This window comes from Maylandia zebra, linkage group LG5 (genome assembly GCF_041146795.1).
Source record: "Maylandia zebra isolate NMK-2024a linkage group LG5, Mzebra_GT3a, whole genome shotgun sequence".
In the NCBI taxonomy this organism is placed as follows: domain Eukaryota; kingdom Metazoa; phylum Chordata; class Actinopteri; order Cichliformes; family Cichlidae; genus Maylandia; species Maylandia zebra.
The window spans coordinates 826,026-842,119 of NC_135171.1; the positions used below are offsets into that span (position 1 = coordinate 826,026).

General features: G+C 47.0%; 1 protein-coding gene across 2 annotated transcripts in view; it reads left to right on the plus strand.

Moving 5' to 3' along the window:
- Positions 1-16,094, plus strand: part of LOC143418546 (protein NLRC3-like) — a 45,766-nt gene that overhangs the window by 23,018 nt on the left and 6,654 nt on the right. The window contains exons 4-7 of one of the 2 annotated variants that reach the window (XM_076883612.1): positions 11,068-11,146; positions 11,303-11,525; positions 11,689-13,495; positions 15,291-15,464. In XM_076883612.1, the coding sequence (XP_076739727.1) occupies positions 11,068-11,146; positions 11,303-11,525; positions 11,689-13,495; positions 15,291-15,464 (2,283 nt within the window). The remainder of the gene's footprint in view (positions 1-11,067; positions 11,147-11,302; positions 11,526-11,688; positions 13,496-15,290; positions 15,465-16,094) is intronic. The other variant, XM_076883613.1, reaches the window with a different exon arrangement.

Sequence of the window (16,094 nt, forward strand, 5' to 3'; positions counted from 1 at the left end):
GGAAAAAAGGGAAAAAATCAGCATAAAAATCAATAAAAATCAATAAAAGAAGCAAAGCATTTAAAGAGCAAAGAGATGAAGCGTCAACACTCACAAAGGGGGAGGAGTTGAGTCGTACAGTCGAGTCTTAACAGTTTACTTACAGCTGGGCTCGTCAGGCACTCTTTTTGGCTGCAGTGGTTATTATTATATTTACATGCTTCCAGCTCCCGTTTCTGCTTCGTGACAGCTCGTACATTTTCTTTTTCTCCTTCCCTCTGTCAGGCGTTGTGTGGAGGCGAGGAAGAAGGAACCCAAACGCAGGACTCGCAGGTAGGTGAAGATTTATTATGACGAGTGGATGAACAGAACAAAGGGAGAAAATGGCTGGCTGGCTGGACGACTGACTGAAGGACTGACTCAAAGACTGAATGGCCGGCTGGCTGAACGCAGGCGGAAACGACAACAGAACATCAATGACACAGCAGAGAACTGGTGAAACCGAGGAACTTAAATACACAGGTTGAATGATGACAATGATTGGAAACAGGTGAGTACAGGGCTGAACATAATCTGACTAATGACATGGGAGACAAGCTGACACGGGGAAAAAACAGGAAGAGAGAACATTAATGTGGTGAACTAAACTGAACATGAACAAACTGAAATCACTGGGTCAACGACCCAGGAACCCTGACAGGACCCCCCCCCCCCTTCAAAGGCCGGCACTCGACGGCCAAAAGAAAAAAAGACACGGAGGCCGGACCAGGCGTGGACGAAGACACGGAGGCTGGACCAGGCGGCGCGGAAGCCTCTGGCTGGAGACAGGCAGGGCCAGTAGGCGCAGAAGCCTCTGGCTGGAGACAGTTAGGGCCAGTAGGCGCGGAAACCTCTGGCTGGAGACAGGCAGGGCCAGTAGGCGCAGAAGCCTCTGGCTGGAGACAGGCAGGGCCAGCGGGCGCGGAAACCCCTGGCTGAGGAGCGGCCGGGCCAGCGGGTGCGGAAACCCCTGGCTGAGGAGCAGGAGAGCTCACAGCTGGCTCTGGGTGCTGTGGCTGCAGGTCCGGGAACTGAACGGGATGGTGGACAGGTGACTGGGAAACAGGAGGCGACTGGACTACAGGGCACTGGGCGGCAGACTGGACAGGCTGGAGGACGGGCGACTGGGGGACAGGAGCAGACTGGACTGACTGGACAGGAGCAGACTGAGCTACAGGTGACTGGACAGGAGCGGACTGAGCTACTGGTGACTGGACAGGAGCGGACTGAGCTACAGGTGAGTGAACTGACGGGGCTGGAAGCTGAGCAGCAGATGAGGGAACTGACTGAATTGAAAGCTGAACAGCAGGTGAGGGAACTGACTGGAGTGGAGATGCTAAGGGATGAACAGAGGTAGGCGAGGCTGACGACGGAGCCGAGGTTGGTGTGGCTCATGGCTGAGCTACAGACTGAGCTAGTGACGGAGATAAAATTACAGCTTGGGCTAGTAAGGCTGGTGCCTGGGCAGGGGACAGTTCAGCTAATCTAACTAGGGATAGTGCGAGGGCGTGAAAGGCTGGGTCAGGAGGTGGATGAAGTGGTGAAGTAGCAGCTGAACCGGTTAGCTCTGCCTCGCCTCTAGGGGGGTCAGACTGGGTTCTGGCTGCCCACAGCCTGGGCGCTGGGACAGGCACGGGAGGTGGCTGGACACCAGTCACCCCCACCCGAGAAACAGGAGCGGGTGTGGAGGTAGACTGGGTCGCAGCTGCCCTCCTCCTGGGAGCTGGCACTGGAGTGGGTGTAGGCTGACTGATAGGAGTGGAAATAACGACTGGGTGAGTGAATCTGCTAAGTTTTTCAGGGATTATGCTGGTCCTTCTGCCACCACTATTTACAGTCTTTGGGGGAGCAGAGCAGAACAAATCTTCCCAGTCCACAGAATCCTCCAGGAGGGAAACATCCCATGAATGAGAGATGGGTTTATTATTGGGTTTAAGTGGAGGGTCAAGTGTGCGCCGCTTTCCCTGGGAGGAGGAAGCGGGCGGGGTGCACGTCCGAGCCTCTGGCACGGGAGCCTCTGTTGAGCCGAGGTGGGAGGCAGGTGATGTGTGAGCGAGGAGCGGGGTGGCGAGAGAGGGAGCGGCCGAAGCGCGGCGTGAAACGTCCAGTCTCCGCGGCAAATGCTCCGGTGCAGGTGAGGCAGCAGGTGGGGGAACGCGGCGTCTCCGAGGCCCGCCCAGAGCCAGGCGAGTCCCCTCGAAGACGTGCTCTCTCTCCGCGAAGAGCCGCTGTTTTCCCCTGAGCTCCTCTGCCCAACGGGAAAGCGCTGCCTCCTGCCGCTCGTAGAGGTCCGAGTCTGCTGGGTTCCACTCGTGTCTTCGTGGCACGGGTCGTGTCATTCTGTCAGGCGTTGTGTGGAGGCGAGGAAGAAGGAACCCAAATGCAGGACTCGCAGGTAGGTGAAGATTTATTATGAGGAGTGGATGAACAGAACAAAGGGAGAAAATGGCTGGCTGGCTGGACGACTGACTGAAGGACTGACTCAAAGACTGAATGGCTGGCTGGCTGAACGCAGGCGGAAACGACAACAGAACATCAATGACACGACAGAGAACTGGTGAAACCGAGGAACTTAAATACACAGGTTGAATGATGACAATGATTGGAAACAGGTGAGTACAGGGCTGAACATAATCTGACTAATGACATGGGAGACAAGCTGACACGGGGAAAAAACAGGAAGAGAGAACATTAATGTGGTGAACTAAACTGAACATGAACAAACTGAAATCACCGGGTCAACGACCCAGGAACCCTGACACCCTCGCTCACAGACACACAACGGTTATGGCAGTCCATTCTCCCTGCAGCATTGACTACACTGCCCATGAGGCTACATTGTTTAGGGCGATGCCTGTAACACTCTGCTATTGCCTTCATATTAAATCATTTTTGTATAATAATTTTTAGAGCCTCTTATTGCGTGTTTTTTTTTTTGGGTTTCCACCGGCGTGGAATAACCAAAAATAGAGAGACAATAGCCTAACATATGAAACAGGAAAATACCGCCATGTAATCCATTTATTTCAACAAACTAAATGTATTTTCAATATCACCTATTGAACAGTAACTGTAATGGATACATTTAGTCATATTTTGTATTTTAAATACGTAACGCCGGTTCATGTATTACGTTACTCACCAACACTGCCTGTTGATGAGATCTTGTGCCGCTCCTAAAACACCGGTCTCCAACTCCTAAAGAGACACGGTATCCCTAAATTTAGCAAATATTAGCTTCAGGCTGTAACATTGGGTTGTGTTGCGTGGTTGAGAGGAGGTGGCAAAACACCTAGCAGGCTAGTCGGAAGAGCACACACCCACGCTGGTATCGGTAATCCACGGTGGTTCTTTAATACGCCTTCTTCAACAACCATATAAAAGCCCGGCTGTACGGCTGCGGCTCAACAACATAACGCCCAGCGTTCATACAACCCAAGCATTGCAAACAAAAACAAAAAAAGGTCTGGAGAAGAAAACATAAATCCGTCCCTCGTTAAGCACGAGCGTGCAGACACGTGTCCTCATAATCCCAGAGAGAGAGAGAGCAGTAACACAAACTGATGACACCATCAACCCTCGACTTGGGTGTCTTAAAGGGACACCACACCATAGTGGCTGTTACATATTCCCCCCGGGTTAAACAAAGGCTGTCCCCAGCCGAACACAGCAAAGGTACAGGCCAGACTTAACCAGCTTCCATACATGGTCAGCAGGATAAGATGTTTTTTTTTTGTTTTTTTTTTGCCTGTCCCGTTTGGCTCTTTTGCATCAGAATTATTGTCTAAAGGCGAAGAAAGATGCCCAACGGATTTACTTTACCAAATCGACCATCCCAGCCTTGCCGTAATGGTCCATTTGATTTACCTTTTATTGTTTATTTTATTTTCACTTGCTGAATACGGGACAGACTTGACTGGGGGAAAGAAGGGGAGAAAGAAAGAGGGAAAGAGAAACAGCTGAGAAGAGGGACGGGGGAGAAGGGCAAAAGACAAAAACCAACAGAACGGGCAGAGAAAAAAAAATGCATATATCGATCACCTGGATCACCTGCTGAGAAAGAAAAAAGAAAGCAAGCAGAAGAGAACAAGAGTAATAGAATAAACAACATCACAATGATATATGGGAATATGACAGTAAATACTAAATGTTAAACATTATTGTGCAGCACATAAGATCAACAGAACACAGTGTGCTTTGAGGTAGGAGCCAAAAAGGGTGTAGTTTGTGGGTGTGATCACCCGTGTGTACACCTGTGAGCATGGACGCGCTTGTTTTTTGTTTTTTTAAAAGGTTCCTTCATGTAATAATCTGCTAGAGGGTGTGGGGGGGCACAGCCCCGTCCTCCAGGGCGTGAAGCAGGTGTGGAGGAGATCAAAACTCCAGACATCCAGAGGCCCCCAGAACACAAGAGACCAAGGAAGACCAACAGAGGGGCAGCTGCGCCACTGTCCCGGAAAGAGCTGAGGAGAGTCCCAGATGAGGGCTCACTCAGCAGCCGCGGAGCAGAAGCCAGGGGGAGTTGCAGTGACGCGCCCGTGAGCTCCGCCGGCAGCCAGCTGCGCCTGAGTGACCGAGCCCCAGGCCGAGAGGCCGGGGGCACCCCACCTCCGAAGTGGCCCGAGCGAGCCCCAGGCTCCAGGCCCCGATAAGCGGCCGCCAAGGAGTGAGCCGGTGTGTACCTGGACGCCCATCCCCGGACACAAAGAACCACCAACGCACCGATGTCTGAGGGGGTCCGCCACTGGCAGGGGAAGTGGTGGTAGGGGGAGATAGGCCTCCAAACCTTGGAGGGCCTGAGATGTCCCCAGAGAGGTGGCGCCTGACACCCAACCTGACATATAGACACAGACATACAGGCACACACAGATACAAACATCCATTCCCACCCTCATGCTCTCATATGCACTTACTCCACACTCAACCAACGTGGAGACAGACATAAAGAGACGTTGTACACACGATCACACTCCCCAAGCGTACTCTACAAACCGGGTCTAGGTGCCCCCGCCCCTGGAGGGGGGAACTGCACCCAGACCCAGGTGGTGTTTCCCTTTTCCCTGCGGTGGGGGGAGGCAGACCGCCCCGACTCCGCAGCAGCAGGAAGGCTCCACACTCCAGACCGCAGTCGGACGGCCAACTCCTCCCCCTAGTCCTAGCCCCCCTGCTCCAGCAGGTCGCAGAGAACGGGGGTGAGAGAAGACTCCGAACCTCCCTCCACCCGCTCATTGTAATGTTGATGCATGTGTGTTCTAAGGTGCATTTAAAACCCAGGAGGGCATGGAGCTACCTGCCAGAGAGCAGCAGGTAAGCGCATGGTCCCTCCTGCTAGCCCTCAATGTCTACGTGTATTTAAAATTGAGAGGTGGGCAACGATGCCAGGGGTGGGGTGTACACCCTGATGGTACTTTGGACTCCGTGTATCGTGCCCACCCCCAAGATCCTATATGTATGTGTAATGAGAGTGTGAGTAATGTGAATGTCTAAGTTGGTTGGACTTGGGTGTCTTAAAGGGACACCACACCATAGTGGCTGTTACAAGGCTAGCTTGCTACAACGAATAGGCTAATACCAGCATTTTAATTCCGTCACCTTTTGTTTGGACTCCAGAGACACTGTACAGTGAGGCACCTCAGTGTCAGATCATTCACCGGTTGCTCTCGCTAGTAACCTTTGTGTTTTTGAGCCCTCTGATTCTTGTAATGCTCACAGTATTTTCTTTGATTTAGCTGATATGAATGTGTCACCTGTAGAGATAGCTGAACCTAGGACTGTTGTTCCACACCAGACTCATCTACATACTGCTACCAGCATTGTAGCCCCGCAGAACTGTTTTTCTCAGCCCTTAGACTCTAAGGTTTCCCAGTCTGAGCTCAGCCACACACCGTTAGCATCATCAGCTCTAGATGTAACGGTGCATACTGAGAGACACATACCCCCTGAAACTATGTATTCTAAGCCTGCTAAGGTTAAGAGCTGCAAGGCTTCACTTGCTATACATAGACTGGCAAAAGATTTTGGTTTGAGCACTGCAGAGCTGTTTGCGCAGGTTAAATTTTCTGTTCCCCGGTCATGTCAGTTTAACTCTGTGTGCCATGCTTTTCGGCCAGGTTTCATGGACTCTGTGTGCACTACGTCTCGGACTACATCCTGTACGACTGTGTGTAGTGTTGTTTCACATCCAGATTATCCAGACGCTGCTTGTGTGAGTTCTCCTGTACCTGTGGCTGCTCCTAAACTCACTCTTTCTAAGACTGCTAATTATGACATGGACAACTTAAGTACAGCAGAGTTGCTAGAACCAGCCCACCATAAGTCTCTGTTTACTGAAACTGTGTTTGGCTCCACTAACTTGGTTCACCCAGTGACTGTTCCTGTGCTTCGCTCTCCGCCTCCAGTTCCTGTAACCAGGGCAGCGCGGGCCTGGTTTTCCCTTGCTCCCGTATCAGTTCCTCGGGAGAGGGTGGCTGAGGTCCAGCTGGTCCCTGCTTCTGTCCCCAGACTGGCAGAGGCGCCGTTCATCCCAGCACCCGTACCTGCCCCTCGGGTGGGGTTGATGCACGCCCAGCCTATGGCTGCGCCAGTTCCGGTTCCCTGGGTGAGGTCTACTGTGACCCTGCTGACTCCTGCACCCGTCTCAGTCCCTCGGGTGGGAGCAGCAGAGGTCCAACTAGCTCCTGCACCTACACCGGCCCCCAGGGTAAAGGCAGCCAGAGCCCAGCTTGTCCCTGCACCCGTATCTGTTTCTCGGGTGGGGATGGCTGGTGTTCGGCCAGGCCCAGCACCCGTTCCTGTTCCTCGGAGGAGAGCAGCCAAGAGTCAGTCACCTGTTCAGTCACCGGCTCAACTACCTGCTTTCCCACCATCACTACAACCACAACTACAACTTGCACTTCAATCAATAGCACAGTCATTAGCCCAGTTATCAGCCTGGTTTCCTATTTTGTCTTCAGCTCAGTCTCTAGCACAGTTATCAGCTCAGTTATTAGCTCCGTCACCAGCTCAGCTCATAGCTCAGCAACCCGTTCAGACACTGCCCACCTCAGCTGGGAGCTTTTGTGAGCTTTCTCCGCCAGCTGAGGACTGCGTGGTGCTGACACACTTTGGACAGACTGTTTGCCCTGCACAGCCCCAGCCGTTGCATCCTAAGCCGACTGCGTGCCCTGTGCCGCTACAGTTAGCGTCCGCTGAGCTAGAGGTCCCCGCACCTGCTGGCTCTGCATCAGTTTCCGCTGGGGATTCAGGAGAACCTCTCCAGCCGTTCCTCGTTTCCGCTGGGGGTTCAGGAGAACCTCTCCAGCCATTCCTCGTCTCCGCTAGCGGCTCTGGTCAGCCCGGCCAGCACCTCCTCGTCCTCCTCCACCGCCTGGTCCGGCTCCGTCGCCTGTGGCTGCCACGCCAGCGCCTGGTCCGGCTCCGTCGCCTGTGGCTGCCACGCCACCGTCTGGTCCTGCCTCGTCTGGTCTTGTGCCCTCCAAACTACATCCGGTACGCCCGACGCTCTGTGGCCGCCGCCGTCTTCCACACGGCCGGCCTCCGGACCCGTTCTATGGCCGCCGCCGTCTTCCACGCGGCCGGCCTCCGGACCCGTTCTATCGCCGCCGCCGTCTTCCAAGCGGCCGGCCTCCGGGTCTGTTCTGTCGCCATGGCCACCTTTCCCCTGGCCGGCCTCTACATTGTAGATACATATTGAAGACATCAGATACATCAAGCAAGATATGTGAAATAATGTAGGCAAAACACTGATAAATAACTCAATTTATAGTGAGGATGCGCTGCGAACGCCTGGCAGAGGCCCTGGTCTGCAAGATCTTCAACACACACCTCCTGCAGAGCTTCATCAGCATTCTGAGGGAGAGTGGGGAGATTGAGTCCAGATTGGACCATTCACAACCACCTGCTGCACTCAGGCACGATGACTCATCTATCTACGGAAATGAGGCCACTGAGGCAGTTAAAAAACACCTTGGTGGCAGAGCTCCTGGGGTGGATGAGGTTCGCACAGAGTTCCTGAAGGCTCTGGATATCATAGGGCTGTCTTGGTTGAAGCATCTACAATGTTGTGTGGAGATAAAGGACGATTCCTCTGGATTGCTAGACTCGGGTGGTGGTTCCCGTCTTTAACCCTCTGGGGTACAATTTGGCGTTTTTGATACTTTTGATTCTACGTCTTTAGTTCACCTTTAAAAACTGTTTACATTACCTAGCGCTGCCCTTAGAAAGTTTTTACCATTTGTTCCCGCAGTAAATACCACAGTGAATGTATTATTTAACATAAGTCTGCACTTTCAACTAAAATGTTGAAATGAAATGGAGACTCTGGGTCGCTGCATCTTGTTGCTGTGTTATGTTAGTTATGTTAGCTGTGTTGGTGAAATTGGTGATTTGGAAGCGCCGGCACATGAATGGTAAATGGACTGATACATATATAGCGCTTTTCTAATCTCCCGGAGTACAATACAATAAGCCTCATTCACCCCAATCACACCCACTCATACAAGCACTGCTAAACACAAGTCCAAACTAACCAACACTGACACGCATTCACACTCCGATGAACATGGGGTTAGTATCTGGCCCAAGGATATTTGGCATGCAGGATAGAACCACCAACCTTCCAATCAGTAGCTATGGCTATGGCTCAGTGAGGTCGATAGCTGTCGACGGATATCCATAGCTGTCCGTCAACCTTAACAAGTGGGACTGAAGGGTGTGTTCCAATTGTAGTGGTATCATACTCCTCAGCCTCCCTGGGAAAGTCTATGCCAGGGTGCTGGTTCATCTGTTACTCAAACCTTGGATACAGGGGGAACAATGCCATTTTCATCGTGGTCGTGGAACACTGGACCTTTACCCTCTTGAGGATACTAGAGGGTGCATTGAAGTTTGCGCAAAAAGTAAACATGTATTTTGTGGACTTTGAGGAAAGCATTTGACCGTGTCCCTCGGAGTGTCATGTGGGATGTTCTTGGGGAGGATGGGGTGTCTGGCCCATTGCTAAGGGCCATTTGATCCTTATAGAACCGTTTCAAGAGCTTCTTCTTCATATCGAGCAATAAGTCAGACTCATTTCTGGTGGGTGATGGATGCCCTTTGTTACATCAGCTCTTTAGAGGAGATGGCAAAAATCAGACCTTTATGGTCAAATAGCTATTAAGAAACCATGACTAAGGAAAAGCAACAGGAAAAAGAAATTTGTTTGGGCCAAGAAATACAAGGAACGGTATTTCTTGGCTCTATGGTCTGATGAGTCCAAATATTAGATCCTTGGTTCCATCCTCCGCGTCTTTGTGAGACACAGAAAGGTGAACGCATGGTCGGTCTCTACATGCATGGCTCCCACCAGCTATTTGACCAAGAATGAGAGTGATGGAGTACTCTGCCAGATGGCATGGCCTCCACAGTCACCTCACCTTAACCCAGTCGAGAAGGTTTCAATCAATCAAGCAATTTATTTATAAGCACATTTAAAAGCAACACAGATTGACCAAAGTCCTGTACATAGTTAAAAAGTAAGAAGTAGACCAAACACACACAAAGAACAAAACAAAAAGCTAGAGAGTAAAAATTTGTTTTCAAACGGTTTTTAAAAATGTCAAGTGTTGAAGAGATCCTCATTTCAAGTGGCAGACTGTTCCAAAGATTGGGTGCAGCAATCGCAAAGGCCTGATCTCCTCTGTTTTTTAGCCTGCTTCTAGGGACCACTAGAAGCAACTTATCAGCTGACCTGAGAGCTCTATTAGGAGTATTTTTAGTGAACAGATCAGAGAGGTATGCCGGAGTGTATCCATTTAGAGATTTAAAAACAAGCAATAAAATCGTAAAATCAATTCTACAATGTACTGGAAGCCAGTGTTAATGAGCCAAGACTGGGGATATATCGTCATGTTTACGAGTGCCTGTCAAGAATAGCTGCAGCATTCTGAACTAGCTGAAGACGAGACAGCAGAGCCTGGCTGATACCAAAATAAAGACTATTGCAGTAGTCAAGCCTGGATGAAGGAAATGCACGCATCACTTTCTCGAAGTCAGCAAATGACAAAATGTTCTTAGTTTTTGCTTGTGCCCTGAGCTGGAAGAAGCTGGCTTTTACAACAGAATTAATTTGTTTCTCAAATGAAAAGCTACTATCAAAGAGCACTGCCAGATTCTTTGCAAAGCGATTTCTGGACTTTTCCAGAGGAAACAAGGTCAACCTTCAGAGACAAGCGAGGGTCAGAAGGTCCAGATAGTACAATCTCAGTTTTTTGGTCATTTACATTCCAAAAATCTAATAAAAACCACAATCTTTTTAAGAGAAAAGTAAATTTGAGAATCATTGGCATAACAGTGAAATGAGATTCCATGTTTTCTAAAAATAGAGCCTAATGGGAGCATGTAAAGGGAAAAGAATACTGGGCCCAGGATAGATCCTTGAGGGACCCCACATGTAAGGGCACCCCCCTTACATGTGGGGATGAAGGTTTGGATGAGATGGACCGAGTGAAGGCAAAAAGGGCCAACAGGTGCTCAGCCTTTCTGAGAACACCTCCAAGACTGCTGGAAAACCATTTAAACTGACTACATCATGAAGCTCATTCAGAGAATGCCAAGTGCAAAGCAGTAATCAAAGCAAAGGGTGGCTATTGTAAAAAATCTCAAATATGGTTTGAGTTATTTGAGCACACTGTTTTGTTTACTACATCATTTCATATGTGTTCATTCATGTTTTGATTCCTTCAGTGAGAATCTACAATGTAAATAGTCATGAAAATAAAGACAAACAATTAAATGAAAAGGTGTGTCTAACCATTTGATTGGAATTGTATTTTAAAGGTTTAAACACTCACACTGACTCACATGACAGTACAACTTCAGTTTTCTGAAGTTCAAATGCCTTGAGGAAACTGAAAGCATTTTATTTAAAGCAAAATACAAACCTAAGCTGTTGATTTTTCAATGGAATCAAAATAACTCATAAATATTTAAAAGTACAAGGAGTTATCTTTGTTGAAATGTCACTTACTGGGAATTTACAGTGTTCTTGAAATTAGTCTTCCTGCTCAACAGAATTTACCAGGAAAGCTCAGAGGTTCCCAGTACTCAGTCCATTAAACAGCATCAAGCAGACATGGACTCCATATTTAAGGTTTTTATATGTACATCTATTTTAAATCTATTCTGTTAACAATTATCTCCATGCTGCTCTTTGTAGAATAGTGGGTTGTCAGTGTTTCCAACATAGATCTGATGTTTGGCTCCATGATTTCAGTCTGATTGGGTCATTCATAATATTCTGTTCCAGCTGCTGGAGGAGAACATCATCACTTTTGTAAAGAACGAGTTGAAAATGATCCAGAAGGTTGTGTGCCCAGATTACCACCAATGTTTGGAGAAGCAGAGAGAGATGGGGGGTGAAGAAGAAGAAGAACAGACGAGGAAGAACAGCAGAGAGGCACTTCTGAAGATCACACTGGACTTCCTAAGGGTGATGAAGCAGGATGAGCTTGCTGAGCGTCTGCAAAGCAGTAAGATAATTTATTTGACAATTTAATCTGTTGTGTAAGTGGAACATTTATTAATGCCTCAACATGGACCAAACATGCTCTCATTCGATCCTTGGGGTATTTAAATTATGTGCATTTTGAAACACATGAACTTATATTCTACTTTTTTTTCTTTTTTTCTTAGAACTTTGTGCTGCAGTTTATCAGCGTCACGTCAAGTCCAAGCTAAAGAGGAAGTTTCAGTGTGTGTTTGAGGGCATCACTAAAGCAGGAAACCCAACCCTTCTGAATCAGATCTACACAGAGCTCTACATCACAGAGGGAGGGACTGCAGAGGTCAATGATGAACATGAGGTCAGACAGATTGAAACAGCATCCAGGAAACCAGACAGACCAGAAACAACCATCAGACAAGAAGACATCTTTAAAGCCTCACCTGGCAGAGATGAACCAATCAGAACAGTGCTGACAAAGGGAGTGGCTGGCATTGGGAAAACAGTCTTAACACAGAAGTTTGTGCTTGACTGGGCTGAAGACAAAGCCAACCAGGACATCCAGTTCATATTTCCATTCACTTTCAGAGAACTGAATTTGCTTAAAGAGGAAAAGTTCAGCTTGGTGGAACTTGTTCATCACTTCTTTATTGAAACTAAAAAAGCAGGACTCCGCAGCTTTGAGGACTTCCGGGTTGTGTTCATCTTTGATGGTCTGGATGAGTGTCGACTTCCTCTGGACTTCCACAAAACTACAATCCTAACTGACCCTAGAAAGTCCACCTCAGTGGATGTGCTGCTGATAAACCTCATCAGGGGGAACCTGCTTCCCTCTGCTCGCCTCTGGATAACCACACGACCTGCAGCAGCCAATCAGATCCCTCTTGACTGTGTTGGCATGGTGACAGAGGTAAGAGGGTTCACTGACCCACAGAAGGAGGAGTACTTCAGGAAGAGATTCAGAGATGAGGAGCAGGCCAGCAGGATCATCTCCCACATCAAGACATCACGAAGCCTCCACATCATGTGTCACATCCCAGTCTTCTGCTGGATCACTGCTACAGTTCTTGAGGATGTGTTGAAAACTGTGGAGAGAGGAGAGCTGCCCATGACCTTGACTGAGATGTACATCCACTTCCTGGTGGTTCAGGCCAAAGTGAAGAAGGTCAAGTATGATGGAGGAGCTGAGACAGATCCACACTGGAGTCCAGAGAGCAGGAAGATGATGGAGTCTCTGGGAAAACTGGCTTTTGATCAGCTGCAGAAAGGAAACCTGATCTTCTATGAATCAGACCTGACAGAGTGTGGCATCGATATCAGAGCAGCCTCAGTGTACTCAGGAGTGTTCACACAGATCTTTAAAGAGGAGAGAGGACTGTACCAGGACAAGGTGTTCTGCTTCATCCATCTGAGTGTTCAGGAGTTTCTGGCTGCTCTTCATGTCCATCTGACCTTCATCAACTCTGGACTCAATCTGCTCGAAGAAATTCAAACTGTAACCCAGAAGTCTAAATCATTTGAAAAGAACTTAAACAACTTAAAACATCTCCACCAGAGTGCTGTGAACAAGGCCTTACAGAGTCCAAATGGACAACTGGACTTGTTCCTCCGCTTCCTCCTGGGTCTTTCAATGCAGACAAATCAAACTCTCCTACAAGATCTACTGGCACAGATAGGAAGTAGCTCACATAAAAACAAGAAAACAATCCAGTACATCAAGAAGAAGCTCAGTGAGAATCTGTCTGCAGAGAAAAGCATCAATCTGCTCCACTGTTTGAATGAACTAAATGATCGTTCTCTAGTGGAGGAGATCCAACAGTCCCTGAGATCAGGAAGTCTCTCCACAGATAAACTGTCTCCTGCTCAGTGGTCAGCTCTGGTCTTCATCTTACTGTCATCAGAAGAAGATCTGGATGTGTTTGACCTGAAGAAATATTCTGCTTCAGAGGAGGCTCTTTTGAAATTTCTAACAGTGGTCAAAGCCTCCAACAAAGCTCTGTAAGGAATTTTGTTTTGGATGTTATCATTATTATTATTATTATTATTATTATTATTATTATTATTATTATTATTATTATTATTATTATTTTAAATGCAACTTAGTTGATGGTGTTTTCTGTATTTTTGAAAAACAGCAACTAGAGCTTTTTTCTTTTTTTTAATAAGGTACAGTGTCTGTTCAGTTTCTCGACTGGTCTGTCCTTCAAGCTCGGGTCCTCTACCAGAGCCATGGGAGCTTGAGGTTCCTGTGCAGTATCTTAGCTGTGTCTAGGACTGCACTCTTTTTGGCAGAGATCTCTGATGTTGCTCGTGGGATCTTCTGGCGCGACTCGCCTAGCTTGAGAGTCACTACGCGTAGCACTCCAGTTACCACTGGGACCACTGTTACCTTCACTCTCCACATTTTCTTGAGCTTTACTCTGAGCCCTTGGTATTTCTCATGCTTCTTGTGTTCCTTCTTCCTGATGTTGCTGTCATTCGAAACACTACATCTATCACTACGTCCGTCTTCTTCCGTTTATCTACCACAACTATGTCCAGTAGGTTAGCCATCACCATTTTGCCTGTCTGTATCTGGAAGTCCCACAGGATCTTAGCTCGGTCATTCTCCACCACCCTACGGGGCGTCTCCCATTTTGACCTCGGGACTTCCAGGCCTTTACAACGATGCTCTACGCACATATATTCAGCCCTACCCTTGTCTATGTCTCGAAGAAAAAAAAAACACCTTTTAGAGAAACCAAGGAAGCGCAAAAAACACCACAGAATTTCCATATAGTGAAACCCCACTTGGTCTATCATGTTGTAAACCAGTGTTAAGAATTGAGCCATTGCTGTTAACATGTTGAATTTGACTATACAAATTCTATTACTTTCCTCTCTCTCTGATTAAGCTCTCAGAGAGTTAAAAAATTAAGTTTGCCCTTTGTGTTATAATCAACATTACTGTTGATTGCATATCCTCAGGCTCTACAGCTGTTGGTGAAGTAAATCACAGTCACTACATTGCATGTGTCAAGACAGTTTATTTCTTTGCTCAGTCATTTTAAAGTACTTTAAGTTTGTGGTTGAGAAACATTACTGTCCTCAGTGAAGCATTCCTCTCTCATCTAAATTCTGATGTCAACACCACGAACCTCAAGTAACACTTCACAAATAAGAACAGAAGTCTGATCCTCCTTTACTATCTTCTTTTCTCAAAGTCAAGTTCAATTTTCGATTTCCAAATAGAAAACCAGAAATGATGTTATTCAGTAATGCACTTAAGCATGTTTCCTGAAAGTGGTCCATCATAAGAAAGGGGGTGATAAAGTAGCCTTAGAGAAGGAAGAAAAGGAAGAAGGAAGAGATAAAACATTTTTCTGTTAGGTTAAGAAAATAATAATAATAATGATGGGGTGCATGAAGCCCCAGCATAAGGACTGTGAAGTCCCCGAATAAAAGCAACAAACCAAAAAGAGAGTTATAACGAAGTATTATTTGTCCCCTTTTATTTGCTGCATTGTTTTTAATCTATGATTACTGTTGCCTAGCAACAGAATTACTAAATTGGCCACCAGTAGTGTATGCCTGCATCACTTGATACTGAACTACTATCATTAAATCTACCAGCTCCTCACTGTTTTTCATTTATGTAGATGCATATTATTGTTGTTGAGTAAATTTAATTTTTTGTGTTTGCCACAGAGTTAACTATAAAAGTTTTCACAACACTTCCAGTCGTTTTGTCTTGTCTTATCCAGACAATATTAAAGTTCCTTTTATGTGACTACATATATCAATGTTTCTTCAGGATGAACTGGTGTAATCTTTCAGAGAGGAGCTGTGAAGCTCTGTCCTCAGTTCTCAGCTCCCAATTCTGTCATCTACGAGAGCTTGATCTGAGTAACAACAACCTGCAGGATCCAGGAGTGAAAGTTCTCTCTGCTGGAGTGAGCAGTCTGAACTGTATATTGGAAACACTAAGGTCAGTTTCAGTCTTTTAAAATTATAACAATGTAAAATCAGTTCGTTGTTCTTTTGAGTCTGAAACGGCTTACTAATGTAAGACTTCAGATATGATGCAAAAATGGCATTATTTAACGCTAAAGATGGCATAATCTATCATTTTAATGTTTTCATGTTAGTCTCACATGTCAAGTTTCATTTTGTCTGTCGCTTAATTTCTAATCATTTGGTTGAGTCCTGTGATTTTAAATTAAAGTGCAAGAGTTCTAAATCAACTGGATGTTGACCCAGCCCCTTTCAGAAACAGAAACAGGCAATGGCAAAGGCAAGATCTTTGCAATGAGTCCTCCCATTCTCACAAACTGTTGCTCATAAGAGAATGTGTCAATGTTAACATTGACACATTCTCTAACATTCTGGCTCTAACATTCTGGCTTAACACCACAATCTGTTTAATCATCATACAGAAACTGTGAAATAAACTTCCTTTACATATCAGGACCCCTTCAACACTGGATACTGTTAAATTAAGGTGAATGCATGTACAGAATGAATGTCACTGTATCTGAAAAGGCTGGAATATTTAAAAAAGAAAAAACGAAAAAAAAAAACCACTTTAACACTTTAAGGCCGGTCGGAGCAGGTACGC